A 21,322-nucleotide genomic window follows, 5' to 3' on the forward strand; every position below is an offset into this window, starting at 1 on the left:
GAGGCCTGGGCTGGTCATTGCCTCTCCCACTTCCCCTAGAAACCCAGGTGGAGTAGGGGCTAAGGAGGGCCCCTTCATTGCATGTGAGACACACAGAATAATCTGAAAACCATCTCCGAGCCTCCCACAAACCTGCCCTGGCCAAGCCAAGCCCTCAGAGTTCTTGACCCACAGAAGCTCATGGAATCCCCTGCAACCCTTTGGCAGTTGTTCTTGTTCCCACTTTGAGGAAACTGGGGCACAGAGAAGTTGAGAAACTTGCCCAAGGTCACCCAGCCAGGGAATAGCAAGTCCAGATTGGAAGGCAAGCTCAGCCAGCTGACTGTATTGCCCAGAGCCCACAGCGGTGGGCTCCTGGGGCCCCTTCCCAGGGATGGGGCATGGAAGGGAAACTGAGGAACGACAGAGTCTGTCTTAGGAGTTGAAACAACTCACAGCTCTGGGACCCTGAACAAGTGAATTCATCCCACTAAGTCTCAGATTCTCCCAGCTATAAAACAGGTTCATGATTTAGTATCAATGTGCCATCAAGGGTGTTCAATCTTTTAGCTTCCCTAGGCCACACTGGAAGAAGAACTGTCTTGGGCCACATATAAAATACACTAACACTAACAATAGCTGATGAGCTTAAAAAGAAAAGAAAAGAAAATCTTTGTATTTATTTATTTATTTATCTGAAACGAGTCTCAGTCTGTTGCCAAGGCTGGAGTGCAGTGGCACGATCTCAGCTCACTGTAGCCTCCACCTCCTGGGTTCAAGCAATTCTCCCGCCTCAGCCTCCTGAGTAGCTGGGACTACAGGTGTGAGCCGCCATGCCCAGCTAATTTTTGTATATTTAGTAGAGATGGGGTTTCACCATGTTGGCCAGGCTGGTTTCAAACTCCTGACCTCAAGTGATCCTCCCACCTTGGCCTCCCTCCCAAAGTGTTGGAATTACAGGCATGAGCCACCGCACCCGGACGTATCTTATAATGTTTTAAGAAAGCTTACGAATTTGTGTTGGCCTGCATTCAAAGCTCTCCTGGGCCAGGGCCGTGGGGCGTGGGTTGGACAAGCTCACACTAGGTGGCTGTGAGAATTTGGAAATTACATACATAAAGTGTTCAGCATAGTGTGTGCATTCTTTTCTTTTCTTTTTTCTTTTCTTTTCTTTTGAGGCAGAGCCTCGCTCAGTAGCCCAGCGAAACAATGATTGTGCAATGACGCAATCATAACTCACTGCAGCCTCAAACTCCTGGGCTCAAGCAATCCTCCTGCCTCAGCCTCTTGAGTAGCTGGGATTCCAGACGCCCACCACCACACCTGGCTAATTTTTAATTCTGTGTGTGTGTGTAGACATGGGGTCTCACTATGTTGCTCACGCTGGTCTGGAATGCCTGAGCTCAGGCAATGCCGCCGCCTCAGCCTCCCAAAGTGCTGAGATTACAGGTGTCCAGCCAAGATGGGCACCTTAATCATTATTATCACTTTTTTCTAACTTCTTCCTGCTCCACCAAAGCCTGGTGGGTGGGAAGATCTCACAACAGAATCCCAAGACCCTGCAGCTAGGAGGATCCAGGAGGGAAACCACAAGAAAGTTCTAGAATGCTAACTATGGGCCAGGTGTTATTGTAAGTTCTTTAAGCTCTTTACATCCATACCACATATTTTGTCTCCACAATCCTCAAGAGGTTGGTGCCGTGGACCTCCCCACTTTACACCTGAGAATACTGAGGCCAAGTGACTTGCCTGGGGTCACAGTGCTCCTAAACAGTAAAGCTAGGATTCAAGCCTCGGTTTCTCTCTTTTTTTATTTTTATTTATTTATTTATTTATTTGAGACGGAGTCTCGCTCCGTGGCCCAGACTGGAGTGCAATGGCGCAATCTCTGCTCACTGCAACCTCCGCCTCCCGGGTTCAAGTGGTTCTCGTGCCTCAGCCTCCCGAGTAGCTGAGATTATAGGTGCATGCCACCACGCCTGGCTAATTTTTGTATTTTTAGTAGAGACGGGGTTTCGCCATGTTGGCCAGGCTGCTCTCGAACTCCTGGACTCAAGTGCGCCAACTACCTTGGCCTTCCAAAGTGCTAGAATATCAGGCATGAGCCACTGCCCCGACCTATTTTTTTTGAGACAGGATCTTGCTCTGTTGCCCAGGCTGGAGTGCCACTGGTGCAATCATGGCTCACTGCAGCCTCAAACTCATGGCCTCAAGTGACCCTCCTGCCCCACCCTCCCAAGTAGCTGGGATTCCAGACGCATGCCACCATGCCTGGCTAATTTTTTTTATTTTTTAATTTTTTTATCTTTTTTTTTTTTTTTTCGAGATGCAGTCTTGCTCTATCACCCAGGCTGGAGTGCAGTGGCATGATCTCAGCTCACTGCAGCCTCTGCCTTCCAGGTTCCAGCGATTTTCCTGCCTCAGCCTCCCGAGCAGCTGGGACTACAGGTGCTCACCACCACACCCGGCTAATTTTTTTTATCTTTAGTAGAGATGGGGTTTCATCATGTTGGCCAGGCTGGTCTTGAACTCCTGACCTCAGGTGATCTGCCTGCCTCGGCCTCCCAAAAATCCTGGGATTACAGGCGTGAGCCATCGTGCCCGGCCAGTTTTTTTTGTAAAGATGGGAGCCTCTCTATGTTGCCCAGGTTGGTCTCGAACTCCTGGCCTCAAGCGATCCTCCCACCTAAGCTTCCCAAAGCGCTGGGATTACATCAACCCCAGGCTCCTAACCCACTGGCCCTTCCTACAGGTGGAGGAGCGGTTCTCCCGGGTGCCTGAGCCCGTCCAGAAGCGCATCGTGTTTTGGTCGTTTCCACGCAGTGAACGGGAAATATGTATGTACTCGTCGCTGGGTTACCCGCCCCCAGAGGGCGAGCACGATGCCCGGGTGCCCTTTACCCGCGGGCTGCACCTGCTCCAGAGCGGGGCCGTGGACCGCGTGTTGCAAGTGGGTGAGTCTTTGTCCCCCACTCCTGCTGGGGAGGCCAGGAGGTCCATACCAGGCCTGGAAATGGGGGAGTTGGAGGGAGGCCTGGGGCCAGGGGATGGGAGGTTACAGACCTCAGGCTTCGAGGCCCAGATAGGATTGTACAAGATTTTTTTTTTTTTTTTGAGACGGAGTCTCGCTCTTTGGCACAGGCCGGAGTGCAGTGGCGCTATCTCGGCTCACTGCAAGCTCCGCCTCCTGGGTTCACGCCATTCTGCCTCAGCCTCCCGAGTAGGTGGGATTACAGGCGCCCGCCACTGCGCCCAGCTAATTTTTTGTATTTTTTTTGTTTTTTTGAGACGGAGTCTCGCTCTTTCGCCCAGGCTGGAGTGCAGTGGCGCGATCTCGGCTCACTGCAAGCTCCGCCTCCCGGGTTCACGCCATTCTCCTGCCTCAGCCTCCCAAGTAGCCGGGACTACAGGCGCCCGCCACCAAGCCTGGCTAATTTTTTGTATTTTTAGTAGAGACGGGGTTTCACCATGTTAGCTAGGATGGTCTCGATCTCCTGACCTCGTGATCCACCCGCCTCGGCCTCCCAAAGTGTTGGGATTACAGGCGTGAGCCACCGCGCTCGGCCCCATTTTTTGTATTTTGTATTTTTAGTAGAGATGGAGTTTTACTGTGTTAGCCGGGATGGTCTCGATCTCCTGACCTCGTGATCCCCCCACCTCGGCCTCCCAAAGTGCTGGGATTACAGGCATAAGCCACCACACCCAGCCTGTACACGATGTTTTGAGCAAAAGCTCAAGGATCACCCTAGAACCCAGACAGCGGGGTTTAGACAAGGGGGTGGGGGAGAGGATGGTGAACCAGAAACAGGGGAGGAGAGATCCCAGAACTTACACATCAGAGCCCATGTAAAGGAGGGGTGAGGCCAGATGTGGTGGTTCACACCTGTGATCTCAACACTTTGGGAGGCCAAGGCAGGAAGATCACTTGAGGCCAAGAGTTCAAGACCAGCCTGGGCAACACAATGAGACCTTGTCTTCACAAAAAAATCAAAAAATGAGCTGGGCATGGTGGCGGGTGCCTGTGGTCCCAGGTACATGGGAGGCCAAGGCAGGAGGATCACTTTTGCCCGAGAGGTCGAGCCTGCAGTAAGCTATGATTGCACCACTGTGCTCCAGCCTGGGTTACACAGCGAGATGCTATCTCAAAGAGAAAAAAGAAAAAAAAAAAAAAAAGGAAGAGAGGTGAGGGCCACTCTAGGGACAAGGGTAGAGGTTGAGACATGGTGGTGAAGGTGCCAGACCTCAGGCTTCAGGCCCAGATGGGGTTGGGTTCGGGATTATGAGCTGAAGGTGGAAAGTGCTCCTAGAGCCCTAGACCTCAGGCTGCTGAGCTGGGGAATGGGGAATGAAGTAGTGAGACGGAGAGAAGAGCAGGTCCCAGGTGAGGATCAGAGGAGCAGCTGTCAGCCAGCAGTGAGAGGAGGCTCCAGACCTCGGGCTGAGGGACCCAGTGATGCTTTGGGCCAGGGGTTTAGAGCCAGAGGTAAGAATGATCCTAGACCTCAGGCAGTGGGGCCCACATGGGAGTCGGACACAAAGATTTAGAGCCACAGGTGAGAGTCTTAGACCTCAGGCAGAGAGTCTGGGATTTCAAAGGCTTAGAGCTATTGTTGGGCAATGGTCTTAGACCTAAGGCAACAGGGCTGAGGTGGGAATGTAGAGTAGAAGTTTAGAATTCTTTTTTTTTTTTCAAGATGGAGTCTTGCTCTGTTGCCCAGGCTGGAGTGCAGTGGCACAATCTCAGCTCACTGCAACCTCCACCTCCCAGGTTCAAGCAATACCCCTGCCTCGGCCTCCCTAGTAGCTGGGACTACAGGCACCCGCTATCATGCCCGGCTAATTTTTGTATTTTTGTAGAGACAGGGTTTCACCATGTTGGCCAGGCTGGTCTTGAACTCCTGACCTCGTGACCCACCCGCCTCGGCCTCCCAAAGTGCTGGGATTACAGGTGTGAGCCACCATGCCCGGCCTAGAATTTTTTTTTTTTTTTTTTGAGATGGAGTCTCACTCTGTTGCCCAGGCTGGAGTGCAGTGGCACAATCTCAGCTTACTGCAACCTCCACTTCTCTGGTTCACGCCATTCTCCTGCCTCAGCCTCCCAAGTAGCTGGGACTACAGGCATCTGCCACCACACCCAGCTAATTTTTTAGTAGAGACGGGGTTTCACCATGTTAGCCAGGATAGTCTCGATCTCCTGACCTCGTGATCCGCCCGCCTCAGCCTCCTACAGTGCTGGGATTACAGGCATGAGCCACCACGCCTGGCCAAATTTTTTTTTTTTTAAGAGATAGGGTCTCGGCCGGGCACAGTGGCTCACACCTGTAATCCCAGCACTTTGGGGGCTGAGGCGTGTGGATCACCTAAGGTCAGGAGTTCAGCCTGGCCAACATGGTGAAACCCCGTCTCTACTAAAGATACAAAAATTAGCCAGGTGTGGTGGCACATGCCTGTAATCCCAGCTACTTGAGAGGCTGAGGCAGGAGAATCAGTTGAACCCGGGAAGCAGAGGTTGCAGTGAGCCAAGATCATGTCATTGCTCTCCAGCCTAGGCAAGAGAGAGAGACTCTGTCTCAAAAGAAAAAAAAAAGGGGAGATAGGGTCTCACTCTGTTGCCCAGGCTGGAGTGCAGTGGCTCGATAATAGCTCACTGCAGCCACAAACATCTGAGCTCAAGTGATCCTCCCACCTCAGCCTCCCAAGTAGTTGGTACCACAGGCGCAGGCCACCACACTTGACTAGTTTTTAAGTTTTTTGTAGAGACCTGGTCTCACTCTGTTGCCCAGGCTGGTCTCGAACTCCTGGGCTCAAGAGATCCTCCTGCCACAGCCTCCCAAAGCACTGGGATTGCAGGCATGACCCACCATGCCTGGCCAAGTATCAGGTTAGGATCAGCTGTGAAGGGTGGGCTCAGACCTCAAGCTAAGAAAAGAAAAGGGCTGCAGAGACTGGGGGAGATGTAATGAGAACAGTGGAAAGGCCTTGAATCTCAGGCAGCCAGACTCAGAAAGGGACCAGTAGAGGCTGAGCCAGAAAACAAGTGAGGCCTGGGACTCCAGACCTCTGGCTGCAGCAGGCCATTTCTCCCAGCTAGAGGTCGGGGCTGGGCTGATATGATGCCCCGTTGGCTCTATCTGCCTTGGAGCCCCTTTGCTGGGACATGGCCCCGCTGACCACAGGCTCCTTGCCACCTCCAGCTGGTATGAGGAAGCCATCTCCCTGCATGACCCAGGCTGGGCCTGAGCTGCCGAACCAGTCGGATGAGCCTGGCACCTGGGCTGCCCAGGGAGGGGCAGGGGGAGTAAAGGGGACACCTGGCCCCTGGCTTACTTCATCAGCCCCTCGCCCCAAGCGCCACGGGTCTTTGGCATTTTCTCAGGAAATTGAGGGGCTCCTGAAGCCCTGGCCATATTCATTGTAACCCAAGGAATCAGAAAACCACCTTCAATGTCATGGTATGATACTATTCATAATTAAAATAAGAGCAAGTGTTGGGCTGGGCTCAGTGGCTCGCGCCTATAATCCCAGCACTTTGGGAGGCCGAGGCGGGTGGATCGCTAGGTCAGGAGTTCAAGACTACACTAGGTCAGGAGTTCAAGACTAGCCTGGCCAACATGGTGAAACCTGATCTCTACTAAAAATACAAAAAATTAGCCGGGCATGGTGATGCACGCCTGTAATCCCAGCTACACAGGAGGCTGAGGTAGGAGAATCGCTTGAACCCAGAAGGCGGAGGTTGCAGTGCGTCAAGATAGCGCCACTGCACTCCAGCCTGGGTGACAGAGCAAGACTCTGTCTCAGAAAAAAAAAAAAAAAAAGCAAGTGTTTACTTAGGACTTAACTTCATACCAACAGCGTTCTAAGCTTTTTTTTGAGACAGAGTCTCGTTCTGTTACCCAGGCTGGACTGCAATGGTGCGATCTCAGCTCACTGCAACCTCTGCCTCCCGGGTTGAAGCCATTCTCCTGCCTCAGCCTCCTGAGTAGCTGGGATTACAGGCGCCCGCCACCATGCCCGACTAATTTTTTTATATTTTTAGTAGAGACGGGGTTTCACCATGTTGGCCATGCTGGTCTCGAACTCCGGACCTCAGGTGATCTACCAGCCTCGGCCTCCCAAAGTGCTGGGATTACAGGCATGAGCCACCGCGCCAGGCTGTCTCTTCTAAAAATACAAAAATTAGGCTGGGCACCATGGCCCACGCCTGTAATCCCTGCACTTTGGGAGGCTGAGGCAGGTGGATCACCTGAGGCCAGGAGTTCAAAATCAGCCTGACCAACATGGAGAAACCCCATCTCTACTAAAAATACAAAATTAGCCGGGCATGGTGGCGCATGCCTGTAATCCCAGCTACTCGGGAAGCTGAGGCGGGAAAATCACTTGAACCTGGGAGGTGGAGGTTGCGGTGAGCCGAGATCACACCATTGCACTCCTGCCTGGGCAACAGAGCAAAACTCTGTCCCAAATAAATAAATAAATAAATAAATAAATAAATAAATAAAATTAGCCGGGCATGGTGGTGTGCGCCTGTAATCCCAGTTACTCGGGAGGCTGAAGCAGGAGAATCGCTTGAACCTGGGAGGCAGAGGTTGCAGTGAGCCCAGGTTGCAGCACTACACTCCAGCCTGGGCCACAGAGCGAGATTTTGTCTCAAAAAGAAAAAAAAATGCAAAGTGAGTGAGGTGACTTGCGCTAGTGAAGTGACTCGGCTGGGCTTTGCAACCGGGTCTTGCTGTGTACCACAAACACCGCCTGTCTCTGGGATGACACAGATGCGACAGTTTGGCTTTGATCCTAGGATTCCACCTGAGCGGAAACATCCGCGAGCCAGGGAGTCCTGGAGAGCCCGAGCGCCTCTACCACGTCTCCATCAGCTTTGATCGCTGCAAGATCACGTCCGTGAGCTGCGGCTGTGACAACCGCGACCTCTTCTACTGTGCCCACGTGGTGGCCCTGTCCCTGTACCGCATTCGGCACGCCCACCAGGTGGAGCTGCGGCTGCCCATCTCTGAGACGCTCTCCCAGATGAACCGGGACCAGCTGCAGAAGTTCGTGCAGTACCTCATCAGCGCCCACCACACTGAGGTGCTGCCCACTGCTCAGCGCTTGGCTGATGAGATCCTCCTGCTGGGCTCCGAGATCAACTTGGTGAATGGTAAGGGCACCCTGGGGGTCCGGTGGGGAGAGGATGCCCAAGCGCACAGCCACGCCGCTTGCTGTGTGCCCAGTGCTGGTCACTTACTGACAGGAAGTTGTGGGGGCGGGGGGCGGAAAACGTGCCATGGCCTGCATCATCTGAGGTCACCCACCTGGTGAGTGGCAGATCCCAGATATCTGGCCACAGGACAGATGAGTAGTTGCAAATCAGCCTACGGGCAGAGGGCGAGGGCAGGAAGGGAGATCCTGCGTTAGAGGGCAAGTGGGAGGTCTGGCCCCAGGGCTGGGTATGTCAATAGATGGAGCATCCTGGGTGTGGGAGGAGAAGAGGGGGGCATGAAGGGAATGTGGGACATTTGTGGGTGTCAGAGGTGTTATGGGTGAGGGGATACACCAGGAGGTGTGGTGAGGGCTGGGAGGGTTTGGCGGGCTCCGAGGGGCTTGGGTTGCCCAGCTAGGATGGGGAAGATGAGTAGTAGGTGGAGGCATGGATGGATGATGGAGGGAGGTGCTGGGTGGGTACAGAAAGTGTTCGTGATTGGCTGGGCGCAGGGGCTCACACCTGTAATCCCAGCACTTTGGGAGGCGGAGATGGGCGGATCAGTTGAGGTCAGGAGTTCAAGACCAGCCTGGACAACATGGCAAAACCCCATCTCTACCAAAATATAAAAATTAGCCGGGCGTGGTGGTGGGTGCCTGTAGTCCCAGCCACTCAGGAGGCTGAGCTGGGAGAATGGGTTGAACCCGGGAGGCAGAGGTTGCAGTGAGCTGAGATCACGCCATTGCACTCCAGCCTGGGAGACAAAGTGAGACCCTGTCTCCGAAAAAAAAAAAAGTGTTCATGATCAGGCACTGAGGGCAACTGATGGTGTGGAAAAACGAATGGGTGGGTGGGGGATTTTTTTTTTTTGAGATGGAGTCTTCCTGTCGCCCAAGCTGAAGTGCAGTGGTGCAATCTCAGCTCACTGCAACCTCTGCCTCCTGGGTTCAAGCAATTCTCCTGTCTCAGCCTCCCGAGTAGCTGGGATTACAGACGCACACCATCATGCCCGGCTAATTTTTGTATTTTTGTAGAGACGGGGGTTTCACCATGTTGGCCAGGCTGGTCTTGAACTTCTGACCTCAGGTGATCCACCTGCCTCAGCCTCCCAAAGTCCTGGGATTACAGGTGTGAGCCACCACACCCAGCCTGGACGGGATATTAACAATGCCGTTAGGTGAATGGGAATTGGAAGCTGAGTGTGGTGGCTCATACCTGTAATCCCAGCATTTGGGAGGCTGAGGAAGGAGGATCACTTGAGACCAGCAGTTCAAGACCGGCCTGGGCAAAATAGTGAGACCTCCTCTCTACAAAAAATAAACAAAAGTAGTTGGGCGTGATGGCACACACACGCCTGTAGATACTTGGGAAGCTGAGATGGGAGGATCACGAGCGTGGGAGGTAAAGGCTGCAGTCAGCTGTGATCGCGCTACTACCCTCCAACCTGATGACAGACTGAGACCCTGACTCAAAAAAAAAAAAAAAAAAAAAAAAAGAAGGGAAGGACAGAACTGGTGGTGATTGGAGGTGAGGATGAGTGGTTGGGTGGGGAGGGCTTTGACTAGTGGGGTTAAGGTAGACTGACAGTGGTGGACAGATGAAGTTAGTGAAAGAATGAAAGATCCAATGGGTACCTGCATTGGGAGTGAGTTGATGGGTGAATGGAAGGAAGGTTCACATATGTGGATCAACATCGTGGGTGGGCAGAGTGGGTGGGCGCTTTGTGTAGGGTGGATGGACGGATGAATGGGGTAGTGGGTGTTTTGAGAGGTACATATGAATGGATGGTTTGATAATGAATGGGTGGTTTAATGGAAGCATAGAGATTTAGGATTAGTTATTGGGTGATAACTAATAGTTATCACCTAGATAACTAGGGTTAGTTATTGGATGATAGTTACTGGGTGGGGTGGATAGTGTACTTGTGTGGGTCAGTGGACAAATGGGAGGGTGGGTATTTTGAGTGGTTAGTTCACGTGGATTGGAAAGATAAAAGGGGTGAGTGGGCAGATAAATCAATAAGATGAGTATATAGATGGGTGGATGGGTGGGAATTATGGGTAGGGTGGATGATGGACCGATGGGGTAGGTGGTTGTTTAAGGGGTATGAACACATGTGGATGAAGTGAAATGGGGGACATGGCCAGGTAGATAGAGGCTGGCATGACTTGGGTGGGGGTGGATAAGTGGGTTGTGTTTCAGGTGAGACAGATGAGTAAACAGATGGGTGGGTGGTGTTTTGAGTGGGATGGGTAAATGGATGAGTGGATGGGTAGATGGACGGATGTGTAGTGTTTCAGGAGAGATAGATGAATGGATTGGATGGATAAGTAAATGGATGAATGAACAAATGGATGAATGAGCTCCTGGTGTTTTGGGCAAGATGGATGGATGGATGGATGGATATTACTACAGGGGAGATAGATGGATTGGATGGATGACTCAGTGGATAAATGAGCAAATGGATGAGCTGGTGGCGTTTTGGACAAGATGGATGGATGGATGGATGCATGGATGGATGGACAGATGGATGCATAGACGGATGCATGGATGGATGCATGGATGGATGGATGGATGGGTGTATGGGTGTGTTGTGTTTCAGGTAAGATAGATGAATGGATTGGATGGGTGATGTATTACTCTGTTCTCACACTGCTATAAACACATACCTGAAACAGGGTAATTTAAAGGAAACAGGTTTCATCGGCTCATAGTTCTGCAAGCTACACAGGCTTCTGCATTTGGGGAGGCCTCAGGAAACTTACAATCATGGCGGAAGGTGAAGGAGAAGCAAACACATCTTCACGTGGCTGGCAGGAGAGAGAGAGCGAAGGGGGAGATGCTACACACTTTCAAACAACCAGATCTCATGAGAACTCTATCATGAGACAATACTAAGGGGATGGTGCTACACCATTAGAAACCATCCCCATGATCCAGTCACCTCCCTCCATGCCCCACTTCCAACTCTGGGGATCATAATTCAACATGAGATTTGGGTGGAGACACAGAGCCAAACCATATCAGATGACTAAGTGGATGAATGAGAAAATGGATGCATGAGCTAGTCATGTTTAGGACAAGATAGATGGATTGATGGAGGGATGGATGGATGGATAAACATAAATAGATGGTCAGGTGGGATGGACAAGCAGATGGGTGGGTGGGGTTTAGGTGGGATGGATGGAACTTTGGAACGGGTTGGATGACTTGGAAGAATGGTTGGATGGGTCAGGCACAGTGGCTCATGCCTGTAATCCCAGCACTTTGGGAGGCCAAGGTGGGTGGATCACCTGAGGTCAGGAGTTTGAGACCAGCCTGACCAACATGGTGAAATCCCGCCTGTACTAAAAATACAAAAAAAATTGGCAAAGTGTAGTGGGGCGTGCCTGTAATCCCAGCTACTTGGGAGGCTAAGGCAGGAGAATCACTTGAATCCGGGAGGCAGAGGTTGCAGTGAGCGAAGATCGTGCTACAGCACTCCAGCCTGGGCAAGAAGAGCCAAACTCCGTCTCCAAAAAAAAAAAAAAAAAAAAAAAAAGGACAGCTCTCCTCAACCCAACCCAACCCCAACTCCAGCCCCAGCCTCAGCTTCCTTTCCCTCCCTCCCTGCAGGTGCCCCAGACCCCACCGCCGGCGCAGGAATCGAGGACGCCAACTGCTGGCACCTGGACGAGGAGCAGATCCAGGAGCAGGTGAAGCAGCTACTGTCCAATGGCGGCTACTACGGGGCCAGCCAGCAGCTGCGCTCCATGTTCAGCAAGGTGCCGTGCGGGCCGGCGGGGCGCGGGGTGCAGAAGGCCCCGGCGGACGCCCCAGCCCTTCCTCACCACCCTGTCCCCGGCACAGGTGCGGGAGATGCTGCGAATGCGGGACTCCAACGGGGCGCGCATGCTGATTCTCATGACCGAGCAGTTCCTGCAGGACCCGCGCCTGGCCCTGTGGCGGCAGCAGGGCGCGGGCATGACGGACAAGTGCCGGCAGCTCTGGGATGAGCTGGGTGAGGCCCAAACCCCGGTGCGTGGTGGACACCGGGACTTCGGCTCCCATGGGGGCTGGCCCACTCCAAGATTAGGGTCTGTTCCCTGAATCCGCCCTCCATTCCTTTGGCAAACATTTGTGAGCGCCTCTAAAGTGCCAGGCATGGTACTGGGCACTGGTGGTCCGGCAGAGAACAAGAGAGTCAAAATCCTGTTCACGTGGATCTGACAGTAGGCACAGGCAATCAAATGTCATTGGCCCAGGGGTTGATACACACGTACACACGTTTTCTTTGTTTTGAGACAGGGTATCACTCTGTTGCCCAGGCTGGCGTGCAGTGGCACAATCTCGGCTGACTGCAACCTCTGCCTCCCGGACTCAAGTGATCCTACACCTCAGCCTCCCAAGTAGCTGGGTCTACAGGTGCACACTACCACATCCAGCTAATTTTTAATTTTTTGAAGAGACAGGGTCTCACTATCTTGCCAAGTCTGGTCTTGAACTCCTGGACTCAAGCAGTCCTCTCACCCAGCCTCCCAAAGTACTGAGATGACATGCATGAGCCACCACACCCAGCCTACATGTTTTCTTTGTTTCTTTTTTTCTTTTTTTAGAGACAGGATCTCACTGTGCACCCAGGCTGAAGTACAGTGGCACAGTCACGGCTCACTGTAACCTCAAACTCTTGGGCTCAAGCGATCCTCTGGCCTTGGCCTCTCAAAGTGCTGGGATGACAGGCATGAGCCACTGTACCAAGCTGACATATTTTTGTTTGTTTGTTTTCTTTTCTTTTTTTTTTTTTTTGAGAAGGAGTCTCGCTCTGTCATCCAGGCTGGAGTGCTGGAGTGCAGTGGTACTATCTCGGCTCACTGCAAGCTCCGCCCTCCGGGTTCACACCATTCTCCTGCCTCAGCCTCCCTAGTAGCTGGGACTACAGGCGCCCGCCACTAAAGTCCGGCTAATTTTTTGTATTTTTTTTAATTAGAGACGGGGTTTCACTGTGTTAGGCAGGGTTGTCTTGATCTCCTGACCTTGTGATCTACCCGCCTCAGCCTCCCAGAGTGCTGGGATTACAGGTGTGAGCCATGGCACCTGGCCTGTTTTCTTTTTTTGACACGGACTCTCACCCTGTCTCCCAGGCTGGAGTGCAGTGGCACGATCTCGGCTCACTGCAACCTCCGCCTCTTGGGTTCAAATGATTCTCCTGCCTTAGCTTTCTCAGTAGCTGGGATTATAGGTGCGTGCCACCATGCCTAGCTAATTTTTGTATTTTTAGTAGAGACGGAGTTTCACCATGTTGATCAGGCTGGTCTCGAACTCCTGTCTTCGTGATCCACCCGCCTCAGCCTCCCAAAGTGCTGCGATTACAGGCGTGAGCCACCGCACCCAGCCGACATATGTTTTCTTTTTTCTTTTTTTTTTGAGACGGAGTCTTGCTCTGTCGCCCAAGCTGGAGTGCAGTGGCACAATCTCAGCTCACTGCAAGCTCTGCCTCCTGGGTTCATGCCATTCTCCTGCCTCAGCCTCCCGAGTAGCTGGGACTACAGAGGCCCGCCACCACGCCCGGCTAATTTTTTTGTATTTTTAGTAGGGACGGGGTTTCACTGGGTTAACCAGGATGGTCTCGATCCCCTGACCTCATGATCCGCCCACCTCGGCTTCCCAAAGGGCTGGGATTACAGGCGTGAGCCACCACGCCCAGGCTTTTTTTTTTTTTTTTTTTTTTTTTTTTTTGAGATGGAGTCTTGCTTTGTCACCCAGGCTGTAGTGCAGTGGCACGATCTCGGCTCACTGCAAGCTCCGCCCCCCGGATTCACGCCGTTCTCCTGCCTCAGCCTCCCGAGTAGCTGGGACCACAGGCGCCTGCCACCACGCCCGGCTAATTTTTTGTATTTTTAGTAGAGATGGGGTTTCACCATGTTAGCCAGAATGGTCTCGATCTCCTGACCTCGTGATCCGCCTGCCTAGGCCTCCCAAAGTGCTGGGATTACAGGCATGAGCCACCGCACCGGCCAACATATGTTTTCTGTAAGAGACACAGAGTTAATGTTATTCAGCCCTGTAGGCCATCTGGTCTCTGTCATGAAGACCTCACTCTGTCTATTATAGTAAAAAAGGCAGACACAGACATATATACCAAACGGGCATGGTAGCATTTCAATAAAACTTTATTTAAGAGCTGGGAGGCCAGGTGCAGTGGCTCACACCTGTAATCCCAGCACTTTGCGGGGCTGAGGTAGGGGGATCACTTGGGCCCCGGAGGTTGAGGCTGCAGTGAGCCATGATCACACCACTGCACTCCAGCCCGGGCAACAGAGCAAGACCCTGTCTCAACAACAACAAAAAAAGGCGCTTGGCACAGTGGCGGGAGCCTGTACTCCCTACTACTTGGAAGGCTGAGTGAGGCAGGAGGATTGCTTGAGCCCAGGAGTTCGAGTGCAGCTTAGATGACACGATGAGACCCTGTCTCTAAATTTTTTAAAAACCGGCTTTATTTATAGATACTTATTAATTTATTTGAATTTTATATTATTCCCACAAGTTGCAAAATATTCTTTTGGTTGTATTTCCCTGACCATTTAAAAATGGAAAAATAGGCCGGGTGCAGTGGCTCACACCTTAATTCCAGCAGTTTGGGAGGCCGAGGTGGGCAGATCACTTGAGGTCAGGAGTTCGAGACCAGCTTGGCCAACATGGTGAAACCCCGCCTTTACTAAAAATGCAAAAATTAGCCAGGCATTGTGGCGGACGCCTGTAATCCCAGCTACTTGGGAGGCTGAGGCAGGAGAATCGCTTGAACCCAGGAGGTGGAGGTTACAGTGAGCTGAGATTGCACCACTGCACTCCAGCCTGGGTGACAGAGTGAGACTCTGTCTCAAAGAATAAATAAATAAAAACAAGTACAAATAAAAAGGGAAAAATAAATCTTAGCGTGCAGGCTAATCAAAAATAAAGGGTGGTTCAGTTTTCACCATGGGCAGTGGTTTGCTAGTTTGCAGACCCCTGCATGAGATGGTGATAAATGCTACCCAAAAAACCCCAAAACACCTTGAGAGGAGTCTGAAGGCCTGGTTTTTTTGTTTGTTTGTTTTTGTTTTGTTTTGAGATCGAGTCTCACTCTGTTGCCCAGGCTGGAGTACAGTGGTGTGATCTCGGCTCACTGCAACCTCTGCCTCCTGGGTTGAAGCGATTCTTGTGCCTCAGCCTCCCAAGTAGCTAGGACTACAGAGGCCTGGGATGTAATCCCAACTTCTTTTTTTTTTTTTTTTTTTTTTTGAGATGGAGTTTTGCTCTTTTTACCCAGGCTGGAGTGCAGTGGTGTGATCTCAGCTCCTTGCAACCTCCACCTCCCGGGTTCGAGCCATTCTCCTGCCTCAGCCTCCTGAATAGCTGGGATTACAGGCACCCACAATCATGCCTGGCTTTTTTTTTTTTTTTTTTTTTTTTGTATTTTCAGTAGAGACAGGGCTTCACCATGTTGGCCAGGCTGTTCTTAAACTCCTGACCTCAGGTGATCCGCCTGCCTCAGCCTTCCAAAGTGCTGGGATTACAGGCGTGAGTCATCACGCCTGACCCTCTAATCCCAACTTCTAACTTACCAGCGGTGTGACCCTGTGCAAGCCGTGTTATGTCTCTGTGCCTCAGTTTACTTGTCTGTAAGGTGCAAAGGCTGCGAGTTGCAACTTCCGAGGGTCGAGGTGAGGGGTTAGCAGATCATCAGGTGGCACACAGTGGGCACTGCGGAAGTGTGTGTTGCTGCCACTGTTGGAAGGAATATTGAGCCTGCCCCGTGCCTCCTCAGGGGCCCTGTGGGTTTGCGTCGTCCTGAGCCCCCACTGCAAACCAGAGGAAAGGGCAGGCTGGCTCCAGCTACTCAGCAGGTGGGACAAGCTCGACGTGTGCCCACTGGAAGAGGGCAACTACTCCTTCGATGGCCCCAGCCTGCAGCCCACCATGGCCCCCGCCCCAGGTAGGAGAGAGGGGTCTTTACCATGCCCCCCGAAAACCATCACCACTAACTGTGGCCCCACTTACCATCATGGTCCTCTTCCCAGGAGAGAGAGGGAGTGGGGCAGAGCAAAGCGGACCCCAGTCCTTGGCTGTTCTTCCAGGACTCATCCCAACTTGTCCAGCCAGGAAAGAGCAAGTGCCGCGGGCAGGAGCAATGGCAGCCCAAGTGGGCAAGTGAAGTAAAATGCTTAAAACACCTGCAGTCCTGGGCTGGTCTGGCTTGGCCTTCTGCTAGCTATGGGAGCAAAGAGAGGATGAGAGAGGAAAAAAGGAGGAATCAAACAGAAGGGGAAAGTGAGATATTGAGGAGAGAGAAACAAGTAAAGAGAGGCAGAGATGGATGGAGAGAGGGAGAGGCAGACAGAGGAGCAGATAGGAAGGAAGACAGAGAGAGATTGAGGAGAGAGGGGAAAAAAATTTATAGCAAGTACAGGCCAGACATGGTGGCTCACGCCTGTAATCCCAGCACTTTGGGAGGCTGAGGGGGGCAGATTGCTTGAGGCCAGGAGTTCGAGACCAGCCAGAGTAACATGGTGAGACCTTGTCTCTACAAAAAATACAAAAATTAGCTGGGTGTTGTGACGCACGCCTGGAATCCCGGATACTCGGGGCTGAGATGGGAGAATCGCTTGAGCCTGAGAGGCGGAGGTTGCAGTGAGCCAAGATCGCACCACTGCACTCTAGCCTGGACGACAGAGTGAGACCCTGTCTCAAAAAAAAAGAAAGAAAGAAAGAAAAGAAAAATAGCAAGTAGGAAGAGGAAGACAGACAGCCAGTTAGTTGCTCAACCTCAGTTTCCTATCAATGTGATGGGCCTGTACTAGCTCCGAACACATACACGCATCCTTTTTTTTTTTTTTTTTTTTTGAGACAGTCTCACTCTGATGCCCAGGCTGGAGTGCAGTGACACAACCTTGGCTCACTGCAACCTCTGCCTCCTGGGTTCAAGCGATTCTCATTCCTCAGCCTCCCAAGTAGCTGGGATTACAGGTATGCACCACCACGCCAGGGTTAATTTTAGTAGAGATGGGGTGTCGCCATGTTGGCCAGCCTGGTCTCGAACTCCTGGCCTCATGTGATCCTCCCACCTTGGCCTCCCAAAGTGCTGGGATTACAAGTGTAAGCCACCATGCCCAGCCTACACACGCATCTTTGAAGGGTGGCTTCAAGGACTGGGCAGATGATGTATGCCCATAGCTTTGCCCAGGCCTAAACCCCAGTTAGTACTTGGTGGGAAAAGCTGGACACGGCTCAACTGCTATAGGGACCCCCCCTCACTGAGCCATGTTGGGTGCCTCTCTGCAGGCTCAGAGGAAGAGGAAGAGGTGGCAGCCACAAGTCCCCGCCACACGGTATTTGGCCGCGCCTTGCTGGCTGGAGAGCTACACTGGAATGACGCCTACCTGCAGAGGATCCTGGCCAGTGACTCCTACGGGCCCAGCCTCACAGGCAGCATGGGTGGGGACAAACCGACTTTCGACCCCCAGGGCCGCCCACTGTGGCTGGGAGAACCTTTCCCCACTGCCTGTGCCCGTGTGGACACCCTGCGTGCCCACGGATACCCCCGCCAGGCCCTGCGACTGGCAAGTGCCATCATCAACACACTCCGGCTGCAGCAGCGGCATCAGCTAGAGAGCTACAAGCAGCAGAAAAAAGGTCAGCCTCAGCCGGGCACGAGGGCTCGCACCTGTGATCCCAGCACATTGGGAGTCCGAGGTGGGAGGATTGCTTGAGGCCAGGAGTTCAACATCAGCCTGGGCAACATAGTGAGACAATGTCTCTACAAAAATTAAAAAGAAAAAATTAGCTGGATGTGGTGGCTCACACCTGTAGTCCCAGCTACTCTGTAGGCTGAGGCAGGAGGATCACTTGAGCCCAGGAGTTCAAGGCTGCAGTGAGCTATAATTATGCCACTGCACTCTAGCCTGGGTGACAGAGCAAGACCTCATCTCTTTTTTTTTTTTCTCTCTCTTTTTTTTTTTTGAGACGGAGTTTCGCTCTTGTTGCCCAGGTTGGAGTGCAATGGAGCAATCTCGGCTCACTGCAACCTCCACCTCCCAGGTTCAAGGGATTCTCCTGCCCCAGCCTCCCAAGTAGCTGGGATTACAGGCATGCGCCACCATGCCCGGCTAATTTTTTTGTATTTTTAGTAGAGATGGGGTTTCTCCATTGGTGAGACTGGTCTCGAACTCCCAACCTCAGGTGATCTGCCTGCCTTGGCCTCCCAAAGTGCTGGTATTACAGGCTTGAGCCACCATGCCTGGAAATTTTTTTTTTTTTTTTGAGATGGAGTCTCGGTCTTTCGCCCAGTCTGGAGTGCAGTGGCGCAGTCTCGGCTTACTGCAACCTCCGCCTCCCAGGTTCAAGCAATTCTCTGGCCTCAGCCTCCTGAGTAGCTTGGGACTACAGGCACCCACCACCACACCCAGTTAATTTTTGTGTTTTTAGTAGAGATGGGGTTTCACTATGTTGGCCAGGCTCTTCTCGAACTCCTGACCTTTTGATCCACCCACCTCAGCCTCCCAAAGTGCTGGGATTACAGGTGTAAGCCACCGTGCCTGGCCTACTGAAAATATTTTTAAAATTAGCCAGGCGTGGTGGCGCACACCTGTATTTCCAGCTACTAGGGAGGCTGCGGCATGAGAATTGCTTTGATCTGGGAGGCAGAGGTTGGTTGCAGTGAGCCAAGATTACACCACTGCACTCTAGACTGGGTGACAGAGCGAGACTCCATCTCAAAAAATTAAAAAAAAAAAAAGAGAGGAGAGCGAGGAGAGAGAGAAGAGGAAAGAAAGAGGTGAGGAGGGAGGGACAGAGAGAGATGGGGGGAGAGAGAGGGGAAGGAAGGAAGGGAGGGAGGGAAGGAGGCTGTATGAGCCCCAAAAACCACATTGTGTACTAGATATGGGGGTGGGGGACAGGAGGGAGGCCACCAGTTGAGAGAGCTAGTTGATGGGGTTGATGGATCAGCTATCAGGAAATTGAACGAAGAAAAGTGTGTCGTGGAGGAAACATGGGGGCCCTGGGACCCGAGCAGAGCTCTGACCAGGCTTGGCAGCATCAGTGAAAGTCCCCTAGATTTTAAAAATTAGCCAGGTGGCTAATTAGCTGAGTATTTAAGGATGTGCATGGCCAGGCACAGTGGCTCACGCCTGTAATCCCAACACTTTGGGAGGCGGAGGCAGGTGGATTGCCTGAGGTCAGGAGTTCAAAACCAGCCTGGCCAACATAGTGAAACCCCATCTCTACTAAAAATCCAAAACAAATTAGCCAGGTGTGGTGGCGCGTACCTGTATTCCCAGCTACTCAGGACACTGAGGCAGGAGAATCCCTTGAACCGGGAGGTACCTGGAGGTTGTGGTGAGCTGAGATCACGCCATTGCACTCTAGTCTGGGCAACAAGAGCGAAACTCCATCTCAGAAAAAATTTAAAAAAAGAAAAAGGATGTGCAGGAGTTACCCAGGAGAAGGGGATGGAGGAAGTGCTCAGAATAGAAGGAACACCATGAGCAGGAGCCAGGAGGGAAGAGAGTACGTGGCTTGGAGGACGAGGCTGGAGGATTGGCCTCCAGATGAGGCAGGTCACCAGTATATGGAAAAACTTCATACTGGTCCTTGGGGGCCCTAAAGGCTGTTGGGGCTTTATCTTCAGAGAGGTGGAGAGGGAATAAGGGCAATGAGGAGGGGAATGACACTTCGGGTGTTTTATAAAGCGTCTAGTGGCCAGGCATGGTGGCCCATGCCTGTAATCCCTTTGGGAGGCCGAAGCAGGAGGATTGCTTGAGCTCCAGAGGCTGCAGTGAGCTATGATTGGGCCACTGCACTCCAGCCTGGGCAATAAGCGAGACCCCACCTCAAAAAAAAAAGTTGAAGGTGACCATTGGGTGAGCAGGTGGTGGGCATTATGGGGCTAGGCTGGGTGGCAGGTCAAGAAGAGGAATACCCCTCCCTCCTAGAGACTTGGGCAGGTGTGTGGGCATTGAGCCCCCTCTTTCCACCTGCAGAGCTGCTCCAGAAGGGCTCCACCTGCATCACCAACACCGAAGGATGGGTGGGGCACCCCCTGGACCCCATTGGCTGCCTCTGCAGGGCGCTCCTGGAGGCCTGTCGTCTGGAGGAGGAGACACTTACCCTTTACCCAGGTACTCACATGGGGGACTCTTGGAGGAGGTGGGACAACCCCGCCTTGTTGGCCACGCCCCCTGGCCCAGTACCCCTATAAGGTAACTCCCAGACTCTTACTCTTGGCCACGCCCCTACCCTTGGCTACCTCCTCTGGCCAGTGCCCAGAGCCAATAGGCTTAGCTTCTCCTGAAAGTGAGGCCACCATAGGCCTAGCTGCTGCTAGAAGGTGGGGCTCCCGCGCTCCCCCAACCCCGTGAGTGCTGGGAGCTTCTGGGCTCCCTCTAAAGCCTACCCTGCGCCCAGGTCTCCATGCTTGAGGCCAAGGGCTACAGGGGCCTTAGGGAAGGGGATCCGTCTCCAGCAGCCCTGGCTCTGTCTCCCCCAGACTCAGGCCCCGAGAAGCGGAAGGTGGCCTACCAGCACGTGCCTGTGCCCGGGAGCCCTGGGGAGTCCTACTTGGTGCTGGCGCTGGAGGTGGCACTGCTGGGGCTGGGGCAGCAGCGGGCCCTGCCGGAGGGGCTGTACGCCCAGGACAAGGTGGTGCGCAACGAGGAGCAGCTGCTGGCCCTGCTGGAGGAGGTGGAGTTGGATGAGCGGTTGGTGCAGGTGCTGCGCAAGCAGGCGGGGCTGCTGCTGGAAGGTGAGGCCCCGCCCCTAGGCCTGGCTGTTGCTGAAGGGTAGGGTCCAGCCCCTGGTCCTGTAGCGGCCCGGTTGCTGCCAGATGGGAGGCCCCGCCCCAGCCCCGCCCCTAGCCCCGCCTCCTGGTGATACTGTCCCCTCATACCTTGGCAGTTTCTAAAAGGAGAGATCCAGCTCTTTTTCCCGCCACCTAGTGCGTGCTGCCAGCCAGCAACTGCTGCGTGTGCTGAGGCACCGCCCCCTTCCCTCCCGGGAGCCAATGAGCCAAGTGGTTGATGTTAAAGCGAGGGCGTCCGACCTTCATCCGCAACTTAGACACCGCCCCTGTCCCGGCCTGCTCCTCATTGGCCCCGCCAATGGCCAGGCCCTATTGACCTGTGTGTTGTGAGACTC

At 53.0% G+C, this 21,322-nt stretch overlaps 1 protein-coding gene across 5 annotated transcripts in view; it reads left to right on the forward strand.

Moving 5' to 3' along the window:
- ZSWIM4 (zinc finger SWIM-type containing 4) overlaps nt 1-21,322 on the forward strand; it is a 39,766-nt gene that overhangs the window by 1,572 nt on the left and 16,872 nt on the right. Inside the window, exons 2-9 of one of the 5 annotated variants that reach the window (XM_016935263.4) lie at nt 2,732-2,933; nt 7,775-8,131; nt 11,789-11,937; nt 12,023-12,173; nt 15,957-16,124; nt 17,471-17,821; nt 20,170-20,307; nt 20,676-20,930. In XM_016935263.4, the coding sequence (XP_016790752.1) occupies nt 2,732-2,933; nt 7,775-8,131; nt 11,789-11,937; nt 12,023-12,173; nt 15,957-16,124; nt 17,471-17,821; nt 20,170-20,307; nt 20,676-20,930 (1,771 nt within the window). The remainder of the gene's footprint in view (nt 1-2,731; nt 2,934-7,774; nt 8,132-11,788; nt 11,938-12,022; nt 12,174-15,956; nt 16,125-17,470; nt 17,822-20,169; nt 20,308-20,675; nt 20,931-21,322) is intronic. The other 4 variants (XM_024351134.3, XM_024351133.3, XM_024351136.3 and 1 more) reach the window with 4 other exon arrangements.

This window comes from Pan troglodytes, chromosome 20 (genome assembly GCF_028858775.2).
Source record: "Pan troglodytes isolate AG18354 chromosome 20, NHGRI_mPanTro3-v2.0_pri, whole genome shotgun sequence".
Lineage (NCBI taxonomy): Eukaryota > Metazoa > Chordata > Mammalia > Primates > Hominidae > Pan > Pan troglodytes.